Source organism: Elaeis guineensis, chromosome 4 (genome assembly GCF_000442705.2).
Source record: "Elaeis guineensis isolate ETL-2024a chromosome 4, EG11, whole genome shotgun sequence".
Classification (NCBI taxonomy): domain Eukaryota; kingdom Viridiplantae; phylum Streptophyta; class Magnoliopsida; order Arecales; family Arecaceae; genus Elaeis; species Elaeis guineensis.
Window position 1 is genome coordinate 62,947,973 of NC_025996.2, and position 24,593 is coordinate 62,972,565.

Genomic DNA, 24,593 nt, shown 5'->3' on the forward strand with positions numbered 1-24,593 from the left:
ATGAAATCTGAGGTCACCTCGATGAGATCCAAAGTGCGGTGCAGACAAAAACCTTGATGAGATCCAAGGTCACCTCAATGAAATCCGAGGTGCAATAGTGAAACCCTTCATGCTTTGATAGAGCAAGGATGTCACCAAGTCCCACTTCCCTGAGGCCTGCGATGTCCAGTGTGGTGAAGCCTCTCATGAAAGACCAGATTAGCCTCCCACATCAGCCAGACCAAATTAGCCAAGATGGCAAACCGAGTCCTCAAAGTCTCCAAGTTTATCAGATGGAAGGCTGAGTCGAGGAGGCGAATAGGATTGAGTCAAGCTCCCTAAAGGCCGACCCTCTTGAAACTAACCTTCTGAAGGCTGATCTTCTGAAGCTGACCTTCCCAAGGCCGAACTCCCAACAAATCCTCTCTATAAGTGTAAGGAAACTTTCCTAACAAAGTTCATTTTCTTCACCCATAGAGTTTTGCAGAAATGACAGACCTCCTAACAAGTCATCTAGAGGAACAACAATGCTAAGCACTCCCCTCCATGAGGTATCCTAGAAAAATAAAGGCACGACTTATGGCCCCACCACTAGCATAAGCTATGGCCCCACCGCAAGCATAAGCTATAGCACGTGGTTGAAAAATTGAGGCCTAACTCGTATCTTTGGGAACCGCATATTACTTCCTAGGCCTGATCTCAGCTCAGATCAGGGAGTAGGGGGCATATATTAGGGATGGTACTTCGGCCATATCGAAAACACGCACCAGTAGAGCTCCCAAGGAAGGCTACAGTACCAACCCTACTTTAGCTTTCAACTCTGAACTTTGGCCGCTAGTCTAGACTTCAATAAATGCCCTTGGTTCAGATGACTGACGCTTACCTCGGTTGAGTCCTTAGCTACCAGCCTAGAAGCAATATCCAAATATCGAGCATCGAGCCAAGGAAAGCCCCGATTCTGGCATCTCCCCTGGGGATCTTTGGTCGATCCTTACTTTTAATTGGCCTCAGAGCCGCTTACTATTACAACCCATTACTTTGGAGAGATCGGCCCTCGTACGATCCCATCGAGCCGTATCGCCCCATGCAGGATCGGGCCACTTCGGCATCGATTCAGACCAGCGACATTGGACTTCAGCCCTCGACCTCGACATTCACACTAAGGTTGCCATCTGTCGGCACATGACCAGCCTGGGGCCTATTCATCCTAATCCTACCACATCTGGTGGCATCCATCCAAAGCCTCCATATGACTATCAAACCAAGTCATGAAAGTGGAGGGATACTATGCCAGAGTCGAAGCTCGTGCATGCCGATGCCTAGTCAGACCTGAACCCTACCAGGCCTTCCTTACTCCAATCTTCACATGAGGGATCCAGCCCCATCGGTAGGTATGTCATCTTAGAACTGAGAAGAGACATTCCTGACCTGATGCTGTGGATCGAGCCGACTCCAATCAAGCCGAACCCCATTTTCAGATCCACCTTTCCTCTGACGAGACCCTTTAGAGGAGCTGTGGCTATCTCACCCCGACCGTCGATCCCTACTTCCATCTATCCATGGACGGGAGAAGGATCGAACATCTGATAGTGGCCTCCATCCAAAGTACAGGTCAACAAACACTAATTATAGTTCCTCTCTAATCATATCATATCAAGATATGTCACCCTGCTGCACCATGCCACTTGTCGCTGCATGCCGACATGCCCGCATCACGTCGCCTCCCCAGCTAATTGCACACCGATTAAAAGCACACTCACTATCAAAAAAATATGATATGATTTGTATGGCTTATGTGCCCTGGAATGACTTTCTGTCTTTTCACTCTCAATGTTGATCTCTCTAAAAATAGAGATAAGAAGAGACCCTCCAAGTAAGCCATGACTCTGCCTCTCATGCTCCTCCATCTGTTAAACTGAAAACTGACTTGAGCATCGGAGGATTCTCGTCGGAGCAGCCTCTGACCAAGACTTATCTTGCAGGTCCTACTGCTGCCTCCAGACACCGCCGACCAGCCTCGCCACCCAGCTCTAGTTAATCTGATCTTAGGTCAGATTCTAACGTCAAAACTGCAAATCTATTAGAGGGACGAACACCTCTAAAAGGAATGCCAAGATAATGACCTAGACTTTTCAGCCCATTGATAACTAGAATAGAGAGACAATTGGAAGCGAGCTCAAGCGAAATTTTGGGACTAAAAGTAACAGGGATTCCTTGAGATTAACTTGCTGATCTGATTGCAAATGGTAACATTATATTACTTTTTTAAACATCTTGAAATCAGATAATTTCAAATAAGAAAATAAAAGAAAGTCATCAGCAACAAATAAATGATTCACTTCAGCATTCTTCAAAAATGAAAGCCCCAAATAATTCCAGCTCGCATTTGAAGATCTAAGGACCTAGATAACATCCTTATGCAGAGAATAAAGAGGTAAAGAGAGGAGCATAGATCCTTTACAGTGCACGTGCGGTGTGCATCGTAGAGTACTATGCATCACTTAATGGCCATTATTAGGAGATGGATGTTCATCAAATAAAGCGACATTATATTTTGTAAACAACACATCATTATTGACAGCCGTCCATCTTTTGATGACATCCATGTAGCAGAGGAAAAGGGGGAAGGCAAACCATTAACAAGAATAGCATGGGGTAGCCCATCGACTAGGAAACCCAACATGATGAAGCACAACTTCTAAATAGACCAGCAGAAAATAATGGAATTGGGCCATGCCTTGTTTAGCTTACCAGTTGTCCAATATTAGCCATTTTTTAGTTTGAGTAATTCTTTATACACCGCATGCAGTGTAGAAAAAATGCACTATCCCATTTGGTTGGATCATGTAGCCATCGCTTTCCAATATATATTTAATGCCTGCAGTTCTGCATTTTCGTTTGAAATGTTCAATGATGAAAATACCTCTCATCTTTTTAAAAAATTATAATATCCTGTGACCATATTATAACATCCTGCGATCAAATTATGACTTCTTGTTCATAATTTGACTACAGGATATCATAAGGAAGAGGGGGGCATTTCATCATTTAAAAATTTTAAAAATTTTCAATGATAAAAATTCCTTTTCTCTTTATAACTTTTGAAAAAAAGATTATGACTTCTTGTGTACAGAAATCATAATTTGACCGCAAGATGTCATAATATGACCACAAAATGTCATAATTTTATTAAAACAGAAGGGACAATTTTGTCATTCAAAATTTTAAACAAAAAAGTAGAACTATAGACATTAAATGCGCTATTAAATGCATATTGAAAAGTGATGATTACGTATTTCAATGTGATTGGGTGGTGCATTCATATCAATTTTATTGCACTGCATGCGGTGCACAAAGACTTTCTCTTTTAATTTATGCATCTGGCCAACAAACCTAAAGATGCTTACTGTTGTGGGGAGGGACTTTAGTCCCACATCGGCTGTGAGTCAAGGCACTCTGCCTCATATAGGATGGGAGACCCTCCTTCCTTCAAGAGGTGTCTTTTAGGCCCAAGCCTAGGGACAAAATCATAAGGCCCAACAGTCAAAGACGTACCAGTTGGATCCAAAGTCCCGACGTATTAGCCGCATATGCTTGAGCACCAAAATGAACAATACCTCTTATTAGGATGGAATCGGATCCGTCCGTATGAGCCATTGATAAGATGTGCCAAAATAAAATGGAGATATTTTCTCTGATTATGTTCTGATTCGACAAAATATTTTACAAAATGAGAAAACGATGGCTCACTCAATGAAGTGACAAGTGTGGGAAAATTCAGTGCAGGGGTAAAATGATGATTTTAAAACTTTTTCAAAATCACTATTTTACAGTAAAAATATTAATTAATCTAATTAATTAATAAAAATTTATCCTACACTAGGATCTCAATATGATATATAGCATGCATGCATTTAAATTTGAAATTCAAATTTGAACAGTAAACACTTTACTGTAATATGTTCAGAACCCAATACCTTTGTGCGGGTAGTAGATCGCACAATCTGATCACCGTGGGAGAGTCTGATCATCACGATGTAGTCACACAGCATGTCTGACCTCTGTGGATCATCCACATGAAGCTCCCATCTGATCGACTCCTCACGAGTGCTAGCTCATTGTAGAGTCCTTTCGACGGTCGATGCTGATCGAACTCCTTCGATGATGTCTGTCGATTCTTGAAACTCCAGATCATCAGTGGACGTGCTTGAGAAAATGTTGAAGATCTCTCTAAAATTTGGTAGGCTCACGACACTCGTAGCTCATCTTCTCACTTCCGAACTCCAGGTTGAAACCCTAAAGAACTCACTGAAACCCTGCGCACACTTTTTCTTTCTTTTCTTTCTTTTTCTCTCGGAAGGATATAGACCTTCACCTTGCACACAAGGATTCCTCACGCCTAGATTTTCTTCCAAAATTTTTCTATTACCCACCCCAACTTTCTCCTCCTTTTGAAATAACAACAAATGTCTTATCCATGTGAGAGGATAAAGATGAGTAATTGCACATTTGAATTCAAATCAAATTTTGAATTCAAATGGAAACTAATTTATCCCTATCCACTAATGGCATGAGAAGAGGAGGGATGGCTTAATTTGTGCATGAGTGATTTCATGAGAAATATTTTCTCGTGTAATAAATGGGGGTTAAAAGAGGATAAGGTCAAGGCGCTAAGATTGGTTGCTCATTCAAATTCAAATTTTGTTTTGAATTTGAATGGCCAACCAATCATCCTTATCCACTCATTTGGTGTATTAAAGTAGGGCATGAGGAGGGCTTTGCATGAGGAAAAATTCATGAGAACTTTCTTCTCGTGAATTCAAATGGGGCAGTGGATGTGAGGTGGCGCAAGGAGAATGGGTCAAGGTGGTTTCATTATTTAAAACAACATAATTGAACCAAATAAGTTAGGCCCAATTAGACTAACTTAAATCTAACTAAATTAGGCTTAATTAAGCTCAATAAAATTTAATCAAATCAGAATTGATTAAGCCCAACCCCTGATCAAATCAGAGACCAAAACCATCTCGATGATTAGGTCAACTCTTAACCTAATCGGGTCAAACCCAACTGAATCCAATTCAATTGGACTTGATCCAAAAATAATTACTCAATCAAATTGAGTTAATTAGTGATCAAATCACTAATTAAACCTCTCATAAATATTGAATCCAAATCCGATGGGTAATCGGGCATCAGAATTCATCGATATGTAAACCTGATCGAAGAGTCCCAAACCAATGGACTCTTGACCCCGTACCCAAAATGTGTGGGACTCTGATCAGAAATTTGATTCTCGATCACAGAGTCCCAGACACGTAGGACTCATAGTCCATGATATTAGGACTCTTCATCAGCCATCAGATCAGATAGGAACCTCTAATGTGTGTGACCCCGCGGTTCGAACCTAAGTCGGTAGCACAGGAACCAATTCCTGTACTAATCGAAGTGACCATCTAGCAATAGTATCTGATGACCGGATAGGTCGAATAGTCACAATCACAACACTCAGAACCTATGTGAATATGGTTACTGTATAATTCATCCTTTTGACCTTTGTGTTTAGGATGACTTAGGGTTAAACTGTCAACCCTGATTAGATCATCCGAATCGTGCTCAACTCAAACAGTCCTGTGACTTCTCACAAAGACTACCCTGACCAAGATTTTGCTAAATTGAAACATGACTGTACACAGCTTCTAAACTGGAGTGGTCAATCCCATCTTGACACATGCACCGACAAGTCAAGTACTTGACTACACCCAGTAGCCTTCCGTCACTGAATTAGAAATTCAGGTAGTCCAGTGCCTAAGTGCAGTGAGTTGCTTGCAAATCACCGTGGCAGTCTCAGGTCGGAGGGATATTTATATCCATATTCCATCAGAGCAAATCTTAACAGTAGAAATAGCTCCAGAGTCGATCACGTTCAGTGCAGATGTACCCTTATATCTCACCTGTATGCCATACCAGTGTCTCCACACTCATTGGTTAAGAGGACAACCAACCTATATGGCACACAATGACCTATGCTTGATAAATATTGTCATCCTTGGTAACAACGTATCATTTGATCGCAAACAGATTTAAAGACTAAACGACAAATCCTCCTTTGTCGAGTCTAAATAGTCCTAAGGACTTCACCACAACATAGGAGTTCATTAAAGATAAAATATTTTGTAATAAAAAATATCAAAATAATTTTTATTAATTTATAATTCATGTACATATTCAAAAAATGAGCACAACCGTCAACAGGCTGACGATTGGCTTTGGGACACTATTCCCAACAATCTCCCACTTGGCCTAAAGCCAATCGGTGTAGTATCTAATACCCATCTTCGACTTGTAGTCATCGAACTCCTTCACCGAATGGCTTTAGTGAATGGGTCAGTCAGGTTCTCCTTCCCGTCGATCTTCTGAAGGTCGACGTCACCTCAATCCATAATTTTTGGATGAGATGGTAGCAGCGCAGAATATGCTTCGTCCGCTGGTGTGCCTTCGGTTCCTTCGCCTAAGCAATGGCTCCAGAGCTGTCACAGTAGAGCAGAACTGGACCATTAGCCCACTTATAAATGCAGAGCTCTTCTCCATTCTTAACGAAGCCATACGTCTTGATCGTCCTATTAAAACGTATGTTCCAACTCTGGGATGCCTGCTTAAGTCTATAAATAGACCTCTGTAGTCTGCATACCTTAGACTCATCAGTGGATGTGAATCTTTCAGGTTGTATCATATACACCTCTTCATCCAGCTCTCCATTTAGGAAAGCTGTCTTCACATCCATCTGTCAAATTTCATAGTCCAGATGGGCAGCTATCGCAAGCATAATCCGAATGGATTTGAGCATTAGATTACAACTTAATCTACACATGCAAATATATATATCATATCTAAGAACCCGCTCTGATACCATTTGTGGGGAAAATTCAGTGCAGGGGTAAAATGATAATTTTAAAACTTTTTCAAAATCATTATTTTACAGCAAAAATTATTAATTAATCTATAATTAATAAAAATTTATCCTACACTAGGATCTAAATATGATATATAGCATGCATGCATTTAAATTTGAAATTCAAATTTGAACAGTAAACACTTTACTGTAATGTGTTCAGAACACAATATCTTTGTGCGGGTAGTAGATCGCTGCAATCTGATCACCGTCGGGAGAGTCTGATCATCCTGATGTAGCCACATAGTGTGTCTAGCCTCTGTGGATCATCCACACGAAGCTCCTGATCTGATCGACTCCTCACGAGTGCTAGCTCGTTGTAGAGCCCTTTCGACGGTCGATACTGATCGAACTCCTTCGATCGATATCTGTCGATTCTTTGGATGCTCTGGATCATTAGCAGATGTGCTTGAGAGGATGTTGAAGATTTTTCTAAAATTTGGTGGGCTCACGACACTCGTAACTCACCTTCTCACTTTCCGAACTCCAGGCTGAAACCCTGCACATATTTTTTCTTTCTTTTCCTTCTTTTTCTCTCGGAAGGATATAGACCTTCACCTTACACACAAGGATTCCTCACACCCAAATTTTCTCTCCAAAATTTTTTTATTACCCACACCCAACTCTTCTCCTCTTTTTAAAACAACAACAAACGTCTTATCCACGTGAGAGGATAAAGATGAGTAATTGCACATTTGAATTCAAATCAAATTTTGAATTCAAATGGAAACTAATTTATCCCTATCCACTAAGGGCGTGAGAAGAGGAGGGCGTGGCTTAATTTATGCATGAGTGATTTCATGAGAAATATTTTCTCGTGTAATAAATGGGGCATTAAAAGAGGATAAGGTCAAGGCGCTAAGATTGGTTGCTCATTCAAATTCAAATTTTGTTTTGAATTTGAATGGCCAACCAATCATCCTTATCCACTCATTTGGCACATTAAAGTAGGACGTGAGGAGGGCTTTGCATGAGGAAAAATTCATGAGAACTTCTTTCTCGTGAATTCAAATGGACGCAGGGGATGTGAGGTGGTGCAGGGAGAATGGGTCAAGATGGTTTCATTATTTAAAACAACCTAATTGAACCAAATAAGTTAGGTGCAATTAGACTAACTTAAACCTAACTAAATTAGGCTTAATTAGGCTCAATAAAATCTTAATCAAATCAAAAATTGATTAAGCCCAACCCCTGATCAAATCAGGGACCAAACCATCTCGACGATTCGGTCAACTCTTAACCTAATCGGGTCAAACCCAACTGAATCCAATTCAATTGGACTTGATCCAAAAATAATTACTCAATCAAATTAAGTTAATTAGTGATCAAATCACTAATTAAACCTCTCATAAATATTGAGTCCAAATTCGATGGGTAATCGGACATCAGAATTCATCGATATGTAACCCTGATCGAAGAGTCCCAAATCAGTGGGACTCTTGACCCCGGTACCCAAAATGTGTGCGACTCATGATCAGAGAATCCTGATTCTCGATCACAGAGTCCCAGACACGTAGGACTCATAGTCCATGAGCATTAGGACTCTTCATCAGCCATCAGATCAGATAGGAACCTCTAATGTGTGTGACCCGCAGGTTCGAACCTAAGCCGGTAGCACAGGAACCAATTCCTGTACTAATCGAAGTGATCATCTAGCAATGGTACCCGACGATCAGATAGGTCGAATAGTCGCAATCGCAACACTCAGAACCTACGTGAATATGGTTACTGTATAATTCATCTTTTTGACCTCTGTGTTTAGGACGACTCAGGGTTAAACTATTAACCCTGATTAGATCATCCGAATCGTGCTCAAGTCAAACAGTCCTGTGACTTCTCACAAAGACTACCCTGGCCAAGGTTTTGCTAAATTGAAACATAACTGTACACAGCTCCTAAACTGGAGTGGTCAATCTCATCTTGACACACGCACCGACAAGTCAAGTACTTGACTACACCCAGCAACCTTCCGTCACTGAATTAGAAATTCAGGTAGTCCAGTGCCTAAGTGCAGTGAGTTGCTTGCAAGTCACCATGGCGGTCTCAGGTCAGAGGGATATTTATACTCATATTCCATTGGAGCAAATCTTGACAGCAGAAATAGCTCCGAAGTCGGTCACGTTCAGTGCAGATGTACCCTTACATCTCATCTGTATGCCATACCAGTGTCTCCACACTCATTGGTTAAGATGACAACCAACCTATATGGCACACAACGACCTATGCTTTATAAACGTTGTCGTCCTTGGTAACAATGTATCATTTGGTCGCGAACAGATTTAAGGACTAAACGATAAATCCTCCTTTGTCGAGTATAAATAGTCCTAAGGACTTCACCACAACATAGGAGTTCATTAGAAGATGAAACATTTTGTGATGAAAAATATCAAAATAATTTTTATTAATTCATAATTCATGTACATATACAAAAATGAGCACAACCGTCAACAGGCTGACGATTGGCTTTGGGACACTATTCCCAACAACAAGATGGCTAGATGCAGCCTTCAGAGTGGCATTGTCGAAAAAAACAACTCGGATCGGCATATCGGTTAACTCGTTTCACCCAATTAAGGCCACATAATCAGACTCAGGAGTTGGGAGGCAAGTGTTGAGGTAGATCCTTGTCGCTTAGCCAACTAGCCTTCCTCCTCGCCTCCCAACCGATCAAGTGCACTACAATTGGTTTCTTCTCAACTCTGCATCGACCAATCTGCCGTGGTTCAACCCGACTTGGATCGACAGGGGGTCATACCACCTCGGCTGATGTCTTCGAAACTCAGAAGTTCTCGGATTGATAAGAATACCGATGTAAAGCTTGACTGTGGAGCTCATTAGAAGATCGACCTCATTAGAAAGCCGACCTCATTAAAAGGCCAAAGTCATCATAAAGCCAACGTCCTCAGAAAACTGACAACTGAGCATCTTATCATAAGTCCGACCTCGCCACCTTTGGCATGGGGCAATATTAGAGAGAATCATTTGAGAAATATATTGATCAAAGTCTACTTCTAGGTCAAATCGGCTTAATACTGACTTGGTTCAACTCAGCTTAACTAAGCATTGATCTGAGCTAATTTGAATCGACTCCTGATGAAGTATTATGATTAGTTTGACTATCTACCGATCTACAGTATGGGATATCGGTCCAAAACCAATGTGACCTCAAAATACAGACGGTTATTTTACAGCTGTCTTCCAACTTGCTACAGTCATGTTACAGCTCATTGCCACATGGGCACTTGCCCACGTGCGGCCCATTACTCGGCCTTAATGGCAATTAATAAGGTAACTGCCCACTAAATGCCATAACTCTCACGTTCTGAGTATTCAGGGATGGGGGTTGCATGGTAATAGCTTTTCTAGCCCTATAAATATCGATAAACAATAAGGGACTAGGTACGCAAAATCAAACTAGACTACACTGCTATTTTGAGCTCTTATTTTAGCTCTTTGGCTGTTTCCTTTCTCCGATTGATTTAGACATCGAAAGGTTCTCCGTCGAACAACTTCTGACTAAAGGATTTTTTTTTGCAGATTCCCTGCCGTTTATCCCTTAGGCGCACAACTTGGCTCCCGACTGACCACCTCGTCGGAGACGGCCTGCAACACTTACCACAGTAATGTCTTTTGATGCAAACGTCAGCCAAATTTGGGAACGAACATTATACAAATGTAATTGGATTTTGCTTGCCGGACTGCTATATAAAACGAATTACCCAAAAAACTAATTCTTAGAGCCTGTTTAACATGCGATCCAGCGCCAGCGACATATACCTATGCTCTCCTCTTTGTGAGTAGGTGATTCTTTGCTCCCGTTACTTGACGATGGCCATCGAACATCTTCTGGCCATCATGGAAGTTTAAGGACCCGTTTGGTTTTGCTTTTGCATTTTTCTTAAAAAAAAATATATGTTTCTTTTCCTTTTCTGGCCGGAGGAGAAAATTGAAGATTGAGTGCCATGTATGATGAAACTAATTGATTTTTGAAATTCTTTGTAAAAACTTTAGAGCTTTTGAAAGCTAAACAACATTGATTTCAAAAAGGAATGGAGATAAAAGCAATGAATAGTAAAGATTTTGTATAAATACTACCTTCAACATCCAACTCGATGTGGTATTTAACTAATTTGCATAAAAATACAAACACACAAACAACGCCGATAGGCCTAAATTTTCCCTTGAAGCATGCAAAATCATATCTGATGACAAACTCATCTAGCATTCACCTAGTCAAGAAAGCTATCCCTAATTCTCAATTCATGGCATTGTTGCTGAAGATTACCAGCTGCAAAATTCGTTAAAACAAGTAACCCACATCTCATCTCACAAAAAAGAAAAAAAAGGGGTCAGTAACAAAGCAAGGCATGAAGAAATACAACACAGGCTCTAAAGGCAATACAAAACCAGAAGCATCAACATTAATATCAGAAGAAGGCTGATTGAAGTATGTCCATATCAACTATATATGAAAAAAAATACAACATTTGATTTCCTTGCTATGAATACAACATCTGCATTTATACAAAAAAATTCCTTCGAACAACAGGTGGGGCATTAACTACATATAAATAGTGATCGGATGACCGAAAAGGATTTCGGCTATTGTCAAGTTTATCCTTCCAATTGTGATACAAGGAACAACCAAACCTGGTGACTATCTTTTCAGCCAATTGCAACAGGTGGAGCTAATATTATTGACATTTTCTTTTCCTACGCCTCTTCTTTCCCTTGTAGTGAACTATATATACCGTGCAAACCTTGCTTGATTCAAGGCATGATATAGAAGAACTAACTCCCATGAGTTGAAAGATTGTATCAGATGCAGCAACAATTTGACTAACATGTAAAATGGTGACTAATCCAGAGCAGCTTTATTCCTCCTTACAGATGTGGGCTTTGGCAAGCCATCAAAAAGAGGCCTAGCAAAAGCATCATGTTTCAAAGTCCACTTGTTCGTTGGCCGTATAGAGGAGCTGTTATCAGGGTCTTGCAAATTGGAAGTGCTGGATGATTTACGGACGGTAGAAAACCCATCAGCCACGAGAGACTCTCCGAAAGGAACACCATTTGGGCGGCCCATATCCATGTCTGTTCGGCTCCCTGATTTTGGTGGCCTCAGAGCAAGGCCTTTTGCCGTCCTCCCTGAGTATCCTCCACTACTATTCTCCAACAATAATTCTGGTGTACGATGTGATGGCTGGGCATCAGCTTTTTGACGCCTCCTGATAGATCTCTCAGCTTCACTGTTGTCAGCAGCTTCTACTACTATTTTGTCCTCCACAATTTCACCATTGTCCGATGAGAATCCATTTGCCACACTTCTAGACTTCTGATTCCAGCTATGAAGAGGGTCAGAGATTAGTGACTCACCAGGCAAAGGTTCATCCTCCAAGCAAAGGGACCTGCGTGCTTTGAAGACGGCCATTTCAGTGCCTTCAGGTGTTGGACCCCTTTTAGGGGGTGTGAGGCCATAGTACCCCTGTAAACTGCTCATGGCTGGGGAGATTTTGCATCGAGGGGGTTTCAACTTGAGTGAGTGGAATGAATCTAAGACATCAATATGAGGCTGATGGAGAGGAGTCTGTTCTCTGCAATAACATCTAGCATAATAAGTGAAATATAATGGGGAAACAATTTTGTGGGTTGTAACTGAAAAAAAATATGGCAGAACAATATAAAATTTCTACATCGAATAACAAATCATGTATGCAGCTCTCTAAGAGCAAGAAAATTTCAAGAACAAAGTGGTAAATCAACAACCATCTGTTAATCATAGTCTCGTGAGCATGTACCGTTGATGACCAGTCTACTTTGAAATTCTTAACAGCTAAAACTTGTAAACACAAAATAACATGAATGATAAATGGCACTAGTTGAAAAGCCATACATTTCATTTATGTCACCATATACTTTCTCACAAAGAAAGCTTAAACGTTATACACAAGCAGACATGTTCAGAAGTAAAACCTTGCTCCTAAACCATCAAACATCAGAATCAAAATGCAGTTAAGCAATTGACCAATCCATCTAAAAATTCATGACCATTTTGCCAAAAGGGCATGTCAATGACATTCAACAACGATCAATCAAGATGATTCTGACCCATGCTAAACAAATGATTCAGTCTTTTGCATGTACACCATTGTAAATATCTGAAATTACATGTATAGCCTCACAAATTTACTATTTGTATGTACACCCTAATAAATTATTTCTTTTTGCATCTATACTCTCATAATTTTGAAAGTTACATGTATACCCTTATGAATTATTTCTTTTGCACATTCTCCCTTATTTACGGGTATACACAAAAAAGAAATAATTTATAAGAGTATACATGTAAATAGCAAATTTAAGAGGGTATACACATAATTGTAGATATTTATAAAGGTATACATCCAAAAGGAAATAATTATAGGGTATACATGTAAATAAAAATTTGCAAGAGTATACACATAATTTCAGCTACTTGTAAGGGTATACATCCAAAAAATCCAACCAAGTTTTTTACTTCTTGGTCCCCTCAGATTAAACTTTTAGCATTTCATTACAGTACATGGGTGCATACAAGTTTAGATTCTACATTCTGAGATTCCTCCACACTGGACTTACAGATCACTTGACAATGTGGTGAAGGAATAGAAAATAGCTGTTCTTTTCAGATGTTAAGAAATCACAAATAAACATTTTCTGGATGTGGTAACAAGGGATATGACCAGAAGTTAAAGTTCCCAGCCTTTTTTGATACTTTTGTCATCCTTGTCAGTTAAGCAGCTTCAATGGTAAAGAAAAGCAAAAGTCCCCAACGAGAGAAAGCAGAGGGAAAATAGTCAGCTGCTAAAATCCAGTACTACAAAGTATCCTCAAATTAAGTAAAGACATCAGACAACATTTTTAATTGGAACTTCATGGGAAATTTAAATATGGATTCATAACACATGCATGTAAGTGAGGTGCATGTAGTTTTATTGCTAAACATTTGAAACATAAATGACTCACTAGTCTGATCCTTCTTTTAGGTCATTTGGGCAGATGGTCAGTACAATTGACAGATGGTCTGGCCACATTTTTTATCAAAAAGATGGCCCAAGCTAAACTATGATCTACAATCTACAGTCTAATCTGCTTGATAAAACTACAATGAAGACTACATACAGTCTAATTGCTTGGGCAGTCCCTGTAATGGCAGATGGTCAAAAATGGACAGATGGTCAGACAACCATGTGGAACTTGGGCAGTTGGTTATGACTGTAGATCCATTTATTGTTCAAAGGGACACTCAGCATACACATCAACTGATGAATTCTAATACTAAAAACTGACATCTAAGAAGAAAGAATCAAGGTAACCAAAAAAATGATGATAAGGAATGGTTGAGAGAGGAGCCACAGCACAAACACATGAAGAATAATGAGGAAGGAGAAAGGGACTGATATATAGATGACTAAGAATAAAATAAGTACAGAAAGCTTTAGCAGGGAAGCAGAGTAAAATGGTGTAACTTGGTGCGCATCAATCCACCACTAATAATACCTGTGTAACTGTGGGCAGTCAAATCGTTCAACAAAAAGATGAAGATGACATTTGACAGAAAATATTAGGAAACAATCTGAGAGTCTAAAAGCAAACCAAGAGTCAGAGGAAAACAGGAAAAGCTAACTGTACTTTTCTTGTCAACTCCATTCAGTCTTCGGGCATTACGTCCAATAATTATGTTCTCACCTTTCTTTAAAAATTATACCTTCCATTTATTCCCTATGATTGGCAGACTGACTCATCTCATGCCCTACCACTTGGATTTCAACTGAAAACTACATCACTAACCAACCTAAGGATTGGTGAAGGTTGGCAGAAGCATTTGATTTCGTAAACCAGTGATAGAAAAATGAACTCAATTTGATCTAAACATTTTATGTTCAACATATGGGAGAAATTTTGTGCATACAGAAAATATATAATATACAGTTCATACAATTAATATCTTCTAAAAGAATGACAATATTTTAGAGTTATAATACAAATTGTCCAAATAGATAAAACCACTTTGACTTCTCTGCATACAGAGCACAGCTACGTTATGCAATTCATTATTTGAAAAGGTAAAAGTTGGTCAAGTCCAGTCTGGGTTTTGCTCCAAATTAAGATTCTGGTACAGATCCAACATGACAGGACCCAACCTTGTTACACATCAAATCTAGGAATTGGAACCATAGCCAACATCACAACAATGAGATCCTGCCAGCAACATCATCATTCATAGATTTTCCTATATGATATACCGCTAGCAACCAAAAGTCAACAAACTTTGCATATAATGCTTTACAGGCAGGTAAGGATGGTTCATAGCCATTTGCAAACCTCGAATTCAAAGTACAAATTTCAGCTGGTTGCTTTAGATGAATGGGCCTGGTATGGAGGACTGAAAAAAGATAACAAGTGTTCTTGCATGGTGGATTTAACGGTTAAGCATGTGAATCATAACTCATCATGATAACATATGAGAAGCAGCATGCTCTTTTATAGTGAGTCATACACTCTGAAACAGACATTGCAAATGACACAGTGAAAAGGTTAAAGAAATGTTAGTGACAACCCATGCTCCATCAATATTTTCATTCTTGTGGTGGAAAGAAGTGAGATGATGGAAGGAAGACATTGGATCATTAGCTATTAACAACTTGAAGGACTTGCTTTCAGAGCAAGAGGCACCTTAGTAGATAATATTTAACTTCATTGCTTGATAATTAAAAAGGCCTCTATGAAACATAGATGCAAAACTCTGATGCAACAAATTTTAAAAGGTAGGATATGACAATCATTCATGACAAATTATCATAATAACATAGCCCATACTCTGTACAAAAATATTAACATCCACAATCTCCATTTTTTGGTCATCAATCAAAATTCATTGACAACAACAAAACAGATTCTAAAATCAAACTTCCATCATGCCCAGCAACAAAAGAAAAAAAAAAAGGCTGCTGTTCCCCTAATCACAAACCTGGATCATGATCATTTTTGTGATTTTAAAAATAGAATATTTAAATGAATATCTGACACATAATGCAGCCATATTCAATGTGTATCAGTATCTGATATGTATTGCATGGTCATTGCGTACAATTTGAAGTAAATATGTATCCTAGAAATGCCTCCACCTCCAACTCAAACCAGTGTTGTTAAAAACGGTTCCCAAATGCCTAACAAGGCCACACCACCCAGGCAAAGAATGACATTGGCACTGTTTTACCCAAACAAACAAACATTCCTCTATTACATTTTATTCATCAGTGCCATCTTGTATTTTCACTAACATGCCTGGCAGGGAAATCATATAATTTGGAGTTCAGAATAACAAAAATCATCTGACAATTTTTAGTAGCCTAGCAGCCGTTGTTCAACTGCCCAAAGGCCCACAGAATGTGTTTTTTGCATGTACCAGTGCTTTTTTCCCTTTCTTATTTTGCATGCTTCCTCTGTATCAAATCAAAAATCCCACCCTTCTGATGTCTTCATATAGGCTTCTATGTTCAGGAGATCTTGGAGGTTGCTTTTTTGACAAACCTTTGCTAGAATTCAACTACTCACAGAGGATGCAATCAAGCAGAGAACTAGCATATAAACTTTTCAAAATTTTGACAATTCAAATTATGATCCATATAATAGACATCATATAGATTTTACAAGACTTGCTCATTAATATTGCAGTAGGTGCATATCTGCATAACTCAAGGATTAGCATAGTGAAGACATTTCAAGGATGGACCTTAAATAAAGTGAAGGATCACTAAACAGAGAAGATACGAGAGACCATATTGAGGACACCAGTTTCAAAAAGGTTTGTGATAAATTATGTGATTTATGAGTTTGAAACTGGTTGTAACTCAGCAAAGAAACTGCACAATTTAAAAAATAAAGTTAATCATATATGTAATTTTGTGCCAAGGAACAAACTAATATATCAACCTTAAAATCCCTACCAATGTCATGTGCCTATTGACACCTGTTGGGGCATTTCTTTGCTACGTGCGCAATAATATTTAAGGATTTTAGCTAGTAATGTCACAAGCTGATTGGAAACACAAATTCATCAAAATTCAACAGTATGAAGTGGCAAAAATATTTAGTGTCTAACATATGAAGAAACCTAATATTGAAAGTGCCCAAATAACAAGTATCCAGTGATAGCTCCACAGGGGAACATATTCCTCCATGTACTATTTGCCCTTAACATAGTGGTTTAAGGTAGCAAAACCAATAATTTATAGTTGCTGATATTTAAAATCAAATTTGAACTTAAACAAAACAAAAAAAAAATATTCCTAACAAAATCATGCAATGAATTAGTAAAGCTAGCTATTGGACAAGAGAATCTAGATTTTAAAGGATCTTGATTTTGATTTTACATTTTAGTTAGTTCAGCAAGCCAATATTTGACTTAAAATAAGTTTGTAGCAGACCAGATAAAACCACAGGGATTGGTAAAAAATCTTGCTAGAAAGGTGGTGCCACAATGCAGTTCTCTAAAAGTCATACAGAAAACATAAAATTAAAGGAAAAAGGTAAATAGTCAATTCAGATCATCAAAGGACATGGTAACCATGTCAAAGTCTTGGACTAGCACCATCATGGAGTCATACCATGATGCAGAGACAAAACCCATGATATGTTTTTGCACAATGAAAACATTGGAGACATCTGACAGGTATCGGATATTCTGATTCATTAGCCCTTACAAGTCCTCCAATACAAAATATAAAGAAGAATGAAGATCCTCTTATGGAGACAGGGGTTCCCATTAGAAAGGACATGTATAATTAAAATGAACATCTCTAAAGAAGGCAAAAACTGCCTGTGACTTCATAACCTTAAGACCTCATTAACCTAACCTGTACCTAAACTAGCGCACTTAAAATACCACGAATGATCAGATCATGATAAAAAACTCTCCAAAGATAGCCTAAAAATGGATCAAAAATTTACAAGAAAAATAAATTGAAAAGCAACTAACTTTATATCCTTTACAATCAAGGAAATCCTTCACCAACTTACAAAGGACTCCTAATTTCAAGTGTTATTAATAGAAAGCAATATAGAACATGTTTTACCTACTCCAAGGATATGAACACAACTCAAACCAATACATGGGGAGTTGAGGTTCAGGTGGGTTTTCCTTCCTTTCCAATTTTGGGAGGGAGGTGTTGGTGGAGAACTACGGCTGCATCATTAGGTCTTGATGAGACAGCATCAAGAGCAATGATGCACCTTCCACAAAAAAGAGTATGCCAAAAACCAAAAAGACGAAGCAGAATCTGTATGCGAATCTTATTATAATTTGAGAACAGATTGAATAACATATCAAAAAGAGTAGCTTGAGAAGAACCTCATGAATCTGAAAGTAAAACATGCAAACCAAAATAATATTGGTGGTATAATGATGATGTCCGTTAGGCAAATGATGAAAGTAAGCATACAAATAGTCACTTTAGGCAAATGATGAAAGTAAGCATACAAACAGTCACTTTAGATGCATAACAAGCATGCATGGTGAAAACATCATTTAGATTATGGCAAAATAGAGAATAATCCCAAAACATATGAAACAAGATTATGCTAATAATTAGTTTCAGACAACACATAAGAATAACAATAAATACCATGTCTTATTCAGATGTTTGACAATGGGTTGTTCTGATGTTATTCAGTCATAATCAAGGAAGGAAATGTCAGTAACACCACCACAAGGGTTTGAACCTTGAACCTCACCCAAGTGGAGGGCAGTGTTGACCAAGCTACAACTGGTTTTGGCATTCTCTCTCTTCTACTCTCTCCCACTTAAAATTTTTCTTTTCTATGCCAAAAATCCAGATGTCAACTGGCAGATTTCTAGCAGGATATCAGTAAGTTCAGATCTGTTGCAATTCAGTCACTTATCACATCCAAAGAGTGGTCAATACACACAGATATGGATTGTTCAAATTTCTGTGTAGCATCAATGGGTTCCCATATCCATTGTCCATAATTGTTTAAACCTAGCCCATAACATAGTTAAAGGATATTTTTTTCATGGATACACATAAAAGGTAAGAAAGAAATAAGGCAGTGACTAGAAAACTGCAGTTAGTTTTGTGTTTGCAGCCAGTAAACTAAGTCTATACTATAGTAAGAAGAGCGAGTTGGGATATTTCAGATGTATTAAATTTGCATTCAGATGGAAAACAACTTAGTTTACACAAAAAACTTAATCATGAAATGCATAATTAGTATGGTGATTTTGGAAAGGAAGATATGTGCATAGTAATCTACCCATGCTCTTATATCTATGATGCCCAAATAAATCCATCTCCCATTATTACCCTCTCTCTCTAACTTTACCTTCCTAATTTTGAAAGCTTCCTCTCTCTATCTCTTGTGCACATGCACTTGTGCATAACCCCCGCACACACACACAACACAACCCAACCACAAAAAAAAAAAAAAAAAAAAAAGCTGCTAACAAAGAGAGCATCTATATCTTGCCACTTGCATTATGATCCTTGACTTCCTATTAATTATCCTGTGCCATCTCTTTCATCTACTATATCTTGGGTAAGAGTCCTACATTTCTTAATTACTCACTCCCCATTCCTTAATTACCTGCATGTCTCTCATGTTTAAAAATCAACTGTTTTGCTTTATTTTATTGTCTTATTTAATTTTGCAAGTAATCCTATACAAAGATTTAATAGAAAGAAAGTCATATTAAGATGGAGCAATAGTGAGCCAATGACTCCTTTTCCCTTAAGAAATCTTGTCATTTAAAGATTTTAAATTTTCTTTTTCATCATTTTCTTCATTAAAAATGAGCTACTTTTTGACATGTAGAGTGTGTATAGTTAAGTTCAACTTGGAACATACTAGCAACCAGAATTTTAGTTTTAAATCATTTATTTAATGTACTACTACTACACATTTCTTTTTTCACTATTCCTCAAAAAGATTTAAAATATTCTAAATAAGTTTGCTTTTACTGCCCATATGCAATGCACGTGCCCATGTACTAGTGGCATGCAAAAGAAAGACATCAAATATGAGACTAGAAGAAATAGTGTAGCATTAAAACATATACCAAATAAGAAATTTAAATATTTTAAATAAGTTTCTTTTTACTGCCCACATGCCATGCACATGCCATGTACCAGCGCCGTGCAAAAGAAAGAAATCAAATATAAGACTACGCTAAAAAATCTACAAACGACTACACCCAGGCTTAGTGGTTCAAATTTCCAAATTTCACCAATTATGAGTATTATTACAAGCAAAAAGATGAGGATAATTACCCGTTATTGGCTGAACCATTTGAAAGAATTGGAGATGGGGGATGCCTTCCTGGCAGAGGAATTTGCAATGATTTGCGAGCAAACATCTGAAGATCTGTCACCAAACCATTCAGTCTTCTTATGTCTGCTACCTAAAGCATGAAAAACACATTTTTGTTGCATAAGTCAGAATTCAGCGGCAGATAATATAACGGAACATCTATCTCAAGTCCAGACCATTAATTCAATCAAATAGAAAAGAGACATAGAAAAAGGCTCAACGATGATATCAATCTGGGTAGAGTTGATTAACATATAAAATGATAATTTCATCAACTTGTCATCCAAAAGTTTCTTTTGGCTCAGTTGCTCCCTACGTGAATCAGGAACGTATAAACTGGCATCATTAAGCATAGGAGTCCGACCATTTCGTCTACCCATCGATCAAACTGTTAAAATAGCAACCACGCCCTAAAATCCGACAAAACACCCAAAACAAATACTAAAGCCATTAAAAGATACAATTTTAATCAGCATATGGTGATTACACTTCCGATGCTGCATGACAAATAAACCCGAAATCAAAATTTTAAATTCAACGTAACACTTAGAACCCCAGAACTGTTCGAACCACTCATCCAACGAAAGAAAACAGCAAAGAAAAAGCATTCCAATTACCTCAACGCCATACTTGATGGCAACACCGGCAAGCGTATCCATCTTGGAGACACGGTGCTCGATATATTTAACAGCCATCGGGGAAGAAGAGGAAGAAGAAGGCAGAAACGAAGAGGAGGATACTGGGATCGTCGCACGGCCATCAAACTTTCTGGAATGGGCTACGCACCCATCCATCAAACTCTCAGAAAAATAGAAAGAATTACCATTCCTTCTAACTCGCTCCACCTCCATCTCCGATGGAAAACAGAAATCTACCTTCTCCTCAACCAAAAAATGGGAAACAAACCTAAAATCTACGGAAGTGGATATCTTCTCGCATCCCGAACGCCAAACTATATCAGTTCCTCGGATCAACCGATGCCCGACCTAATGTTCTCAAATCACATCCAAAATTGCGGGAATCAAAACATCAAAAAAGCCTAGGTCGGTAGATCTGACGCTGAAAGCCTCGATTTTCGATCGGGATTCCGTTAACGCCGCCTCGGAATTACTGAGCGGAGCGGCGCGCTGTTTCGATTTGGGCGTCGGTAATCCACAAAACCGGCGAGAAAATAGGGGTAAGGGTCGGGGAAGGAAAGAAAGGGAAGCGGAAGGAAGGTGAGACACGATGGCTTTAGAAGCTTTCACCAAGTTGTACGCGGTTTTTGGGACTCACACCACGTGGCGCTGTTCCAGCGGCTGTCGTCAAAGTTTCTTCCGACCCACTGAGCGTTGGTTTCTCGCCTTTCGCTTTCCACCCGCCCTTCACAAACGCCCTCGACTTTAGTTTTATTACGATGCTGTCCAGCCCTTCAAATTGATTTGAATTTCACCAGGTCAAATAAAGTTGCGGCATAAATCACCAAGTTATGATCTTCTCTAGTCCATGCCTCAGTTAAAAAAATCCAATGTTTCTATCACTACCATTCATATGCCGTGCAGCACTTGATAATAGGATGGAGTCCGATGTTGCACACGATATTATTATATACAATGCATGAAGCTTACTACATCGTGACACACAAATGATTATGATGACAGGTGGCTCCAACTTAAAATCACAATCTCTATTTTATATTAAAGATAGATAAACTTGCTACATTGACTTTGTATAATAGCTTGTGATGTGGCTGAGTTTGGTGGAAGATGAGACCGTGTCTTGTATGGTACAAAATTTGTTATCCTTCCTCCATCATGCAGATGATCAGGTGATGGTGGCCTCTGGTTCAAGTGTAAATAAAGGAGGACTGATGTCCCATCCCAAATGTTTGGAGAAACATATATCGTGTTTAGTCTTTTCCGCTATCTCTATTCGCTCCGTTATTCCGGTTACGTCCCTATCTCGAAAGGCACCCTTTCATACGCGTGCACACTCTTCTTTCAAGGTTTTCATAGATATTTCTATGCGGGAGTAGAAGCTACCGTCAAAATCATTTGAACCGGCTCCCATGGCAAATGTTGGCGGTAGATAATGCTACTGCATATAAATTTTTATGCATTTATTAGTAGATAACTTTATCCATTTTCCTCACCGACACTTCTGTCCCCTGTCCAGGTTCTTTGAAGGTTTGACATTTGACAACGTGGAAAAGAAGAATCAAAAAAACGTTTTTCTTTGGGCACATAATTAAAAAAGATGTTTGACGGCGGCTCGGGCTGAACGGAACTGACTGATTATTGTTGATTCAGATCACAATCGTCCATTTAACGAATCCTGGATCCTAATGCGTTCATTAGTTAGGCATACGTCACATTTTTGTGGAACAAAGAGCGGAAGAGATGTGGAAAGTGGAAATTATGACCGTCCAATCACTCCGTTGATCACGGGGATCGGACCATCACAGTGGTCAGAGAAGGCAGTAACATGGAGATTGGCGTGACTTATTTTATGACTTGGGAGGAGGTCCTTGGATCGGACGGCCAGTGTCACGCCATCAGAGTAATTATGACTTTGATGGATACAGCTGGAAAGTATGTCACCTTGGGACCTCGGGAATTAATGATTGTGGCGTGGTCCCTTGGCTTGCTCTGATAAATACAAAAATGGGAAGCAGCATGATATGACCGGGTGTACCATAAAGGGATGCAATCAACGGCAACTGTTGCCTCTGCTACTGGATTTAAGAAAAAAATCAAATAGATTTTTTTTCTGCTTCCAGTAAAATTGGAAATTGAACATGATTGCATTTGCCTCAAATCATATTTAGAAATGTGATAGGAGGTACCTAATGTGAGATGAGGAAGATAGACAGATAGAGGATATAAATAAAAATCTCCTCCTATTTAATAGCAAGGTCCCATTTTATAAATAACAAGATTTTAGAGCCCATCAAATGTTTTCCTGATTTATGTTTCCAGTCACCCACGAAAGATAGCCAATATTTATTTTGAACTTTTATCATGAAATGTAGTTGTATGATGATTAAATGCGGTAGATTTTCTTTCCAATTCTGGAGCATAGGCAACTTGTATCTATGACTTGGAATTATTTCCATGTTGCTTGAAGGATTCAACGATAGTGAGTGCACGTTGGTTTGTAGGGCATAAAATTATATAGGATTATAGGTAGATTCGGATACAGATCGAATAATTTTCTATATATATTTATATCTATTTTTTTTTTGACAGATATGAATATGGATACGGATACTGATATTAGTCGGATCCTCATCAAATTGATTCGGATACGAAAATGGATCCAGACGGATATTATTCATACCACTATCAACCCTATGGAGAAAATTTTATGTCAATTAGCTAGAAAGAGATTTGTATTTAGTTGCATTACCTTCTAAGGTAGTGGTTGTAGATTGTCTTATCTTTTGAATCTTAGAAAAAACTGACTTTAAAGGTCAAAAACTCGCTTTGTGACCCTTAATTGACATTATTTTTCTCATTAGGATTGAAATTGGATTAGATACAGATTGGATACCAGTATATCAATATCTATAATTATTTTATTTGATGAATACAAATACAGATCTAGATATTAATCGAATGCAAAAATTTATATCGATATTCGTTTTAAATGGATACCGATACAAATCAAATATTGAAAGTATTAATATAGATACAGATATAAGTGAGAATTAAATTTTATAAATATAAAATTAAAAATATTACTAAGTGGGTGATAAATCAAATTAATAACATATTAATATGGTTATATATTTTTTAAAAAAATTAATAGGCACTATATATAAATAAATAGATACAAATAGAATCAAATATTTGGATACAAATTGAGTAGTTTCATATCCATATCTATTTTTTTTAAATGGATATGAATATGAATAGAGATATTAGTAGAATATTTCAATGTCTACTCATATCTAGATAAATTTGGATTCAAAAATAGATCTGAATAAATAATTAATGCTTAAAATATTGGCCAACTCAAAGAGTTTTTTTTTTTTTTCTATTCTAACTTAAAACATATTTTTCATCACTTGTACATTTCTTATTTTTCATTCGCTGGACGCATGATATTTCAAATTTTGCTGAAGATAAGATTCAAATAGCTATCCAAAGATAAATGAAAGCAAGAAATATCGACCTCTCTGTCAATTTCCAACCAAGCCTTCATCTTTTACTATGGGTTGATTTCATCCAAATACTTCAGCATCGAAATACAATTTTCTTGACCAATTTGACAGTCCGCCTCCATGACAATATTGCTAGCAAATATTAAATATTAA

At 38.2% G+C, this 24,593-nt stretch overlaps 1 protein-coding gene across 2 annotated transcripts; it reads right to left on the reverse strand.

Annotated features, from left to right (window-relative positions):
• Window positions 1–11,321: 11,321 nt before the first annotated feature.
• Window positions 11,322–21,517, reverse strand: LOC105033582 (uncharacterized). Of its 2 annotated transcripts, XM_073256611.1 has the most exons (4): window positions 20,914–21,517; window positions 20,257–20,387; window positions 12,305–12,522; window positions 11,322–12,199 (listed from the first exon to the last, which is right to left on the reverse strand). In XM_073256611.1, exons 1-4 carry the CDS (start codon window positions 21,145–21,147, stop codon window positions 11,790–11,792), a joined length of 993 nt encoding a protein of 330 aa, XP_073112712.1. In that variant the 5' UTR covers window positions 21,148–21,517; the 3' UTR covers window positions 11,322–11,789. The 2 variants fall into 2 exon arrangements, with proteins under 2 accessions (XP_073112712.1, XP_010906748.1); XM_010908446.4 differs by having other exon boundaries at window positions 11,322–12,522; window positions 20,914–21,516.
• Window positions 21,518–24,593: the final 3,076 nt, after the last annotated feature.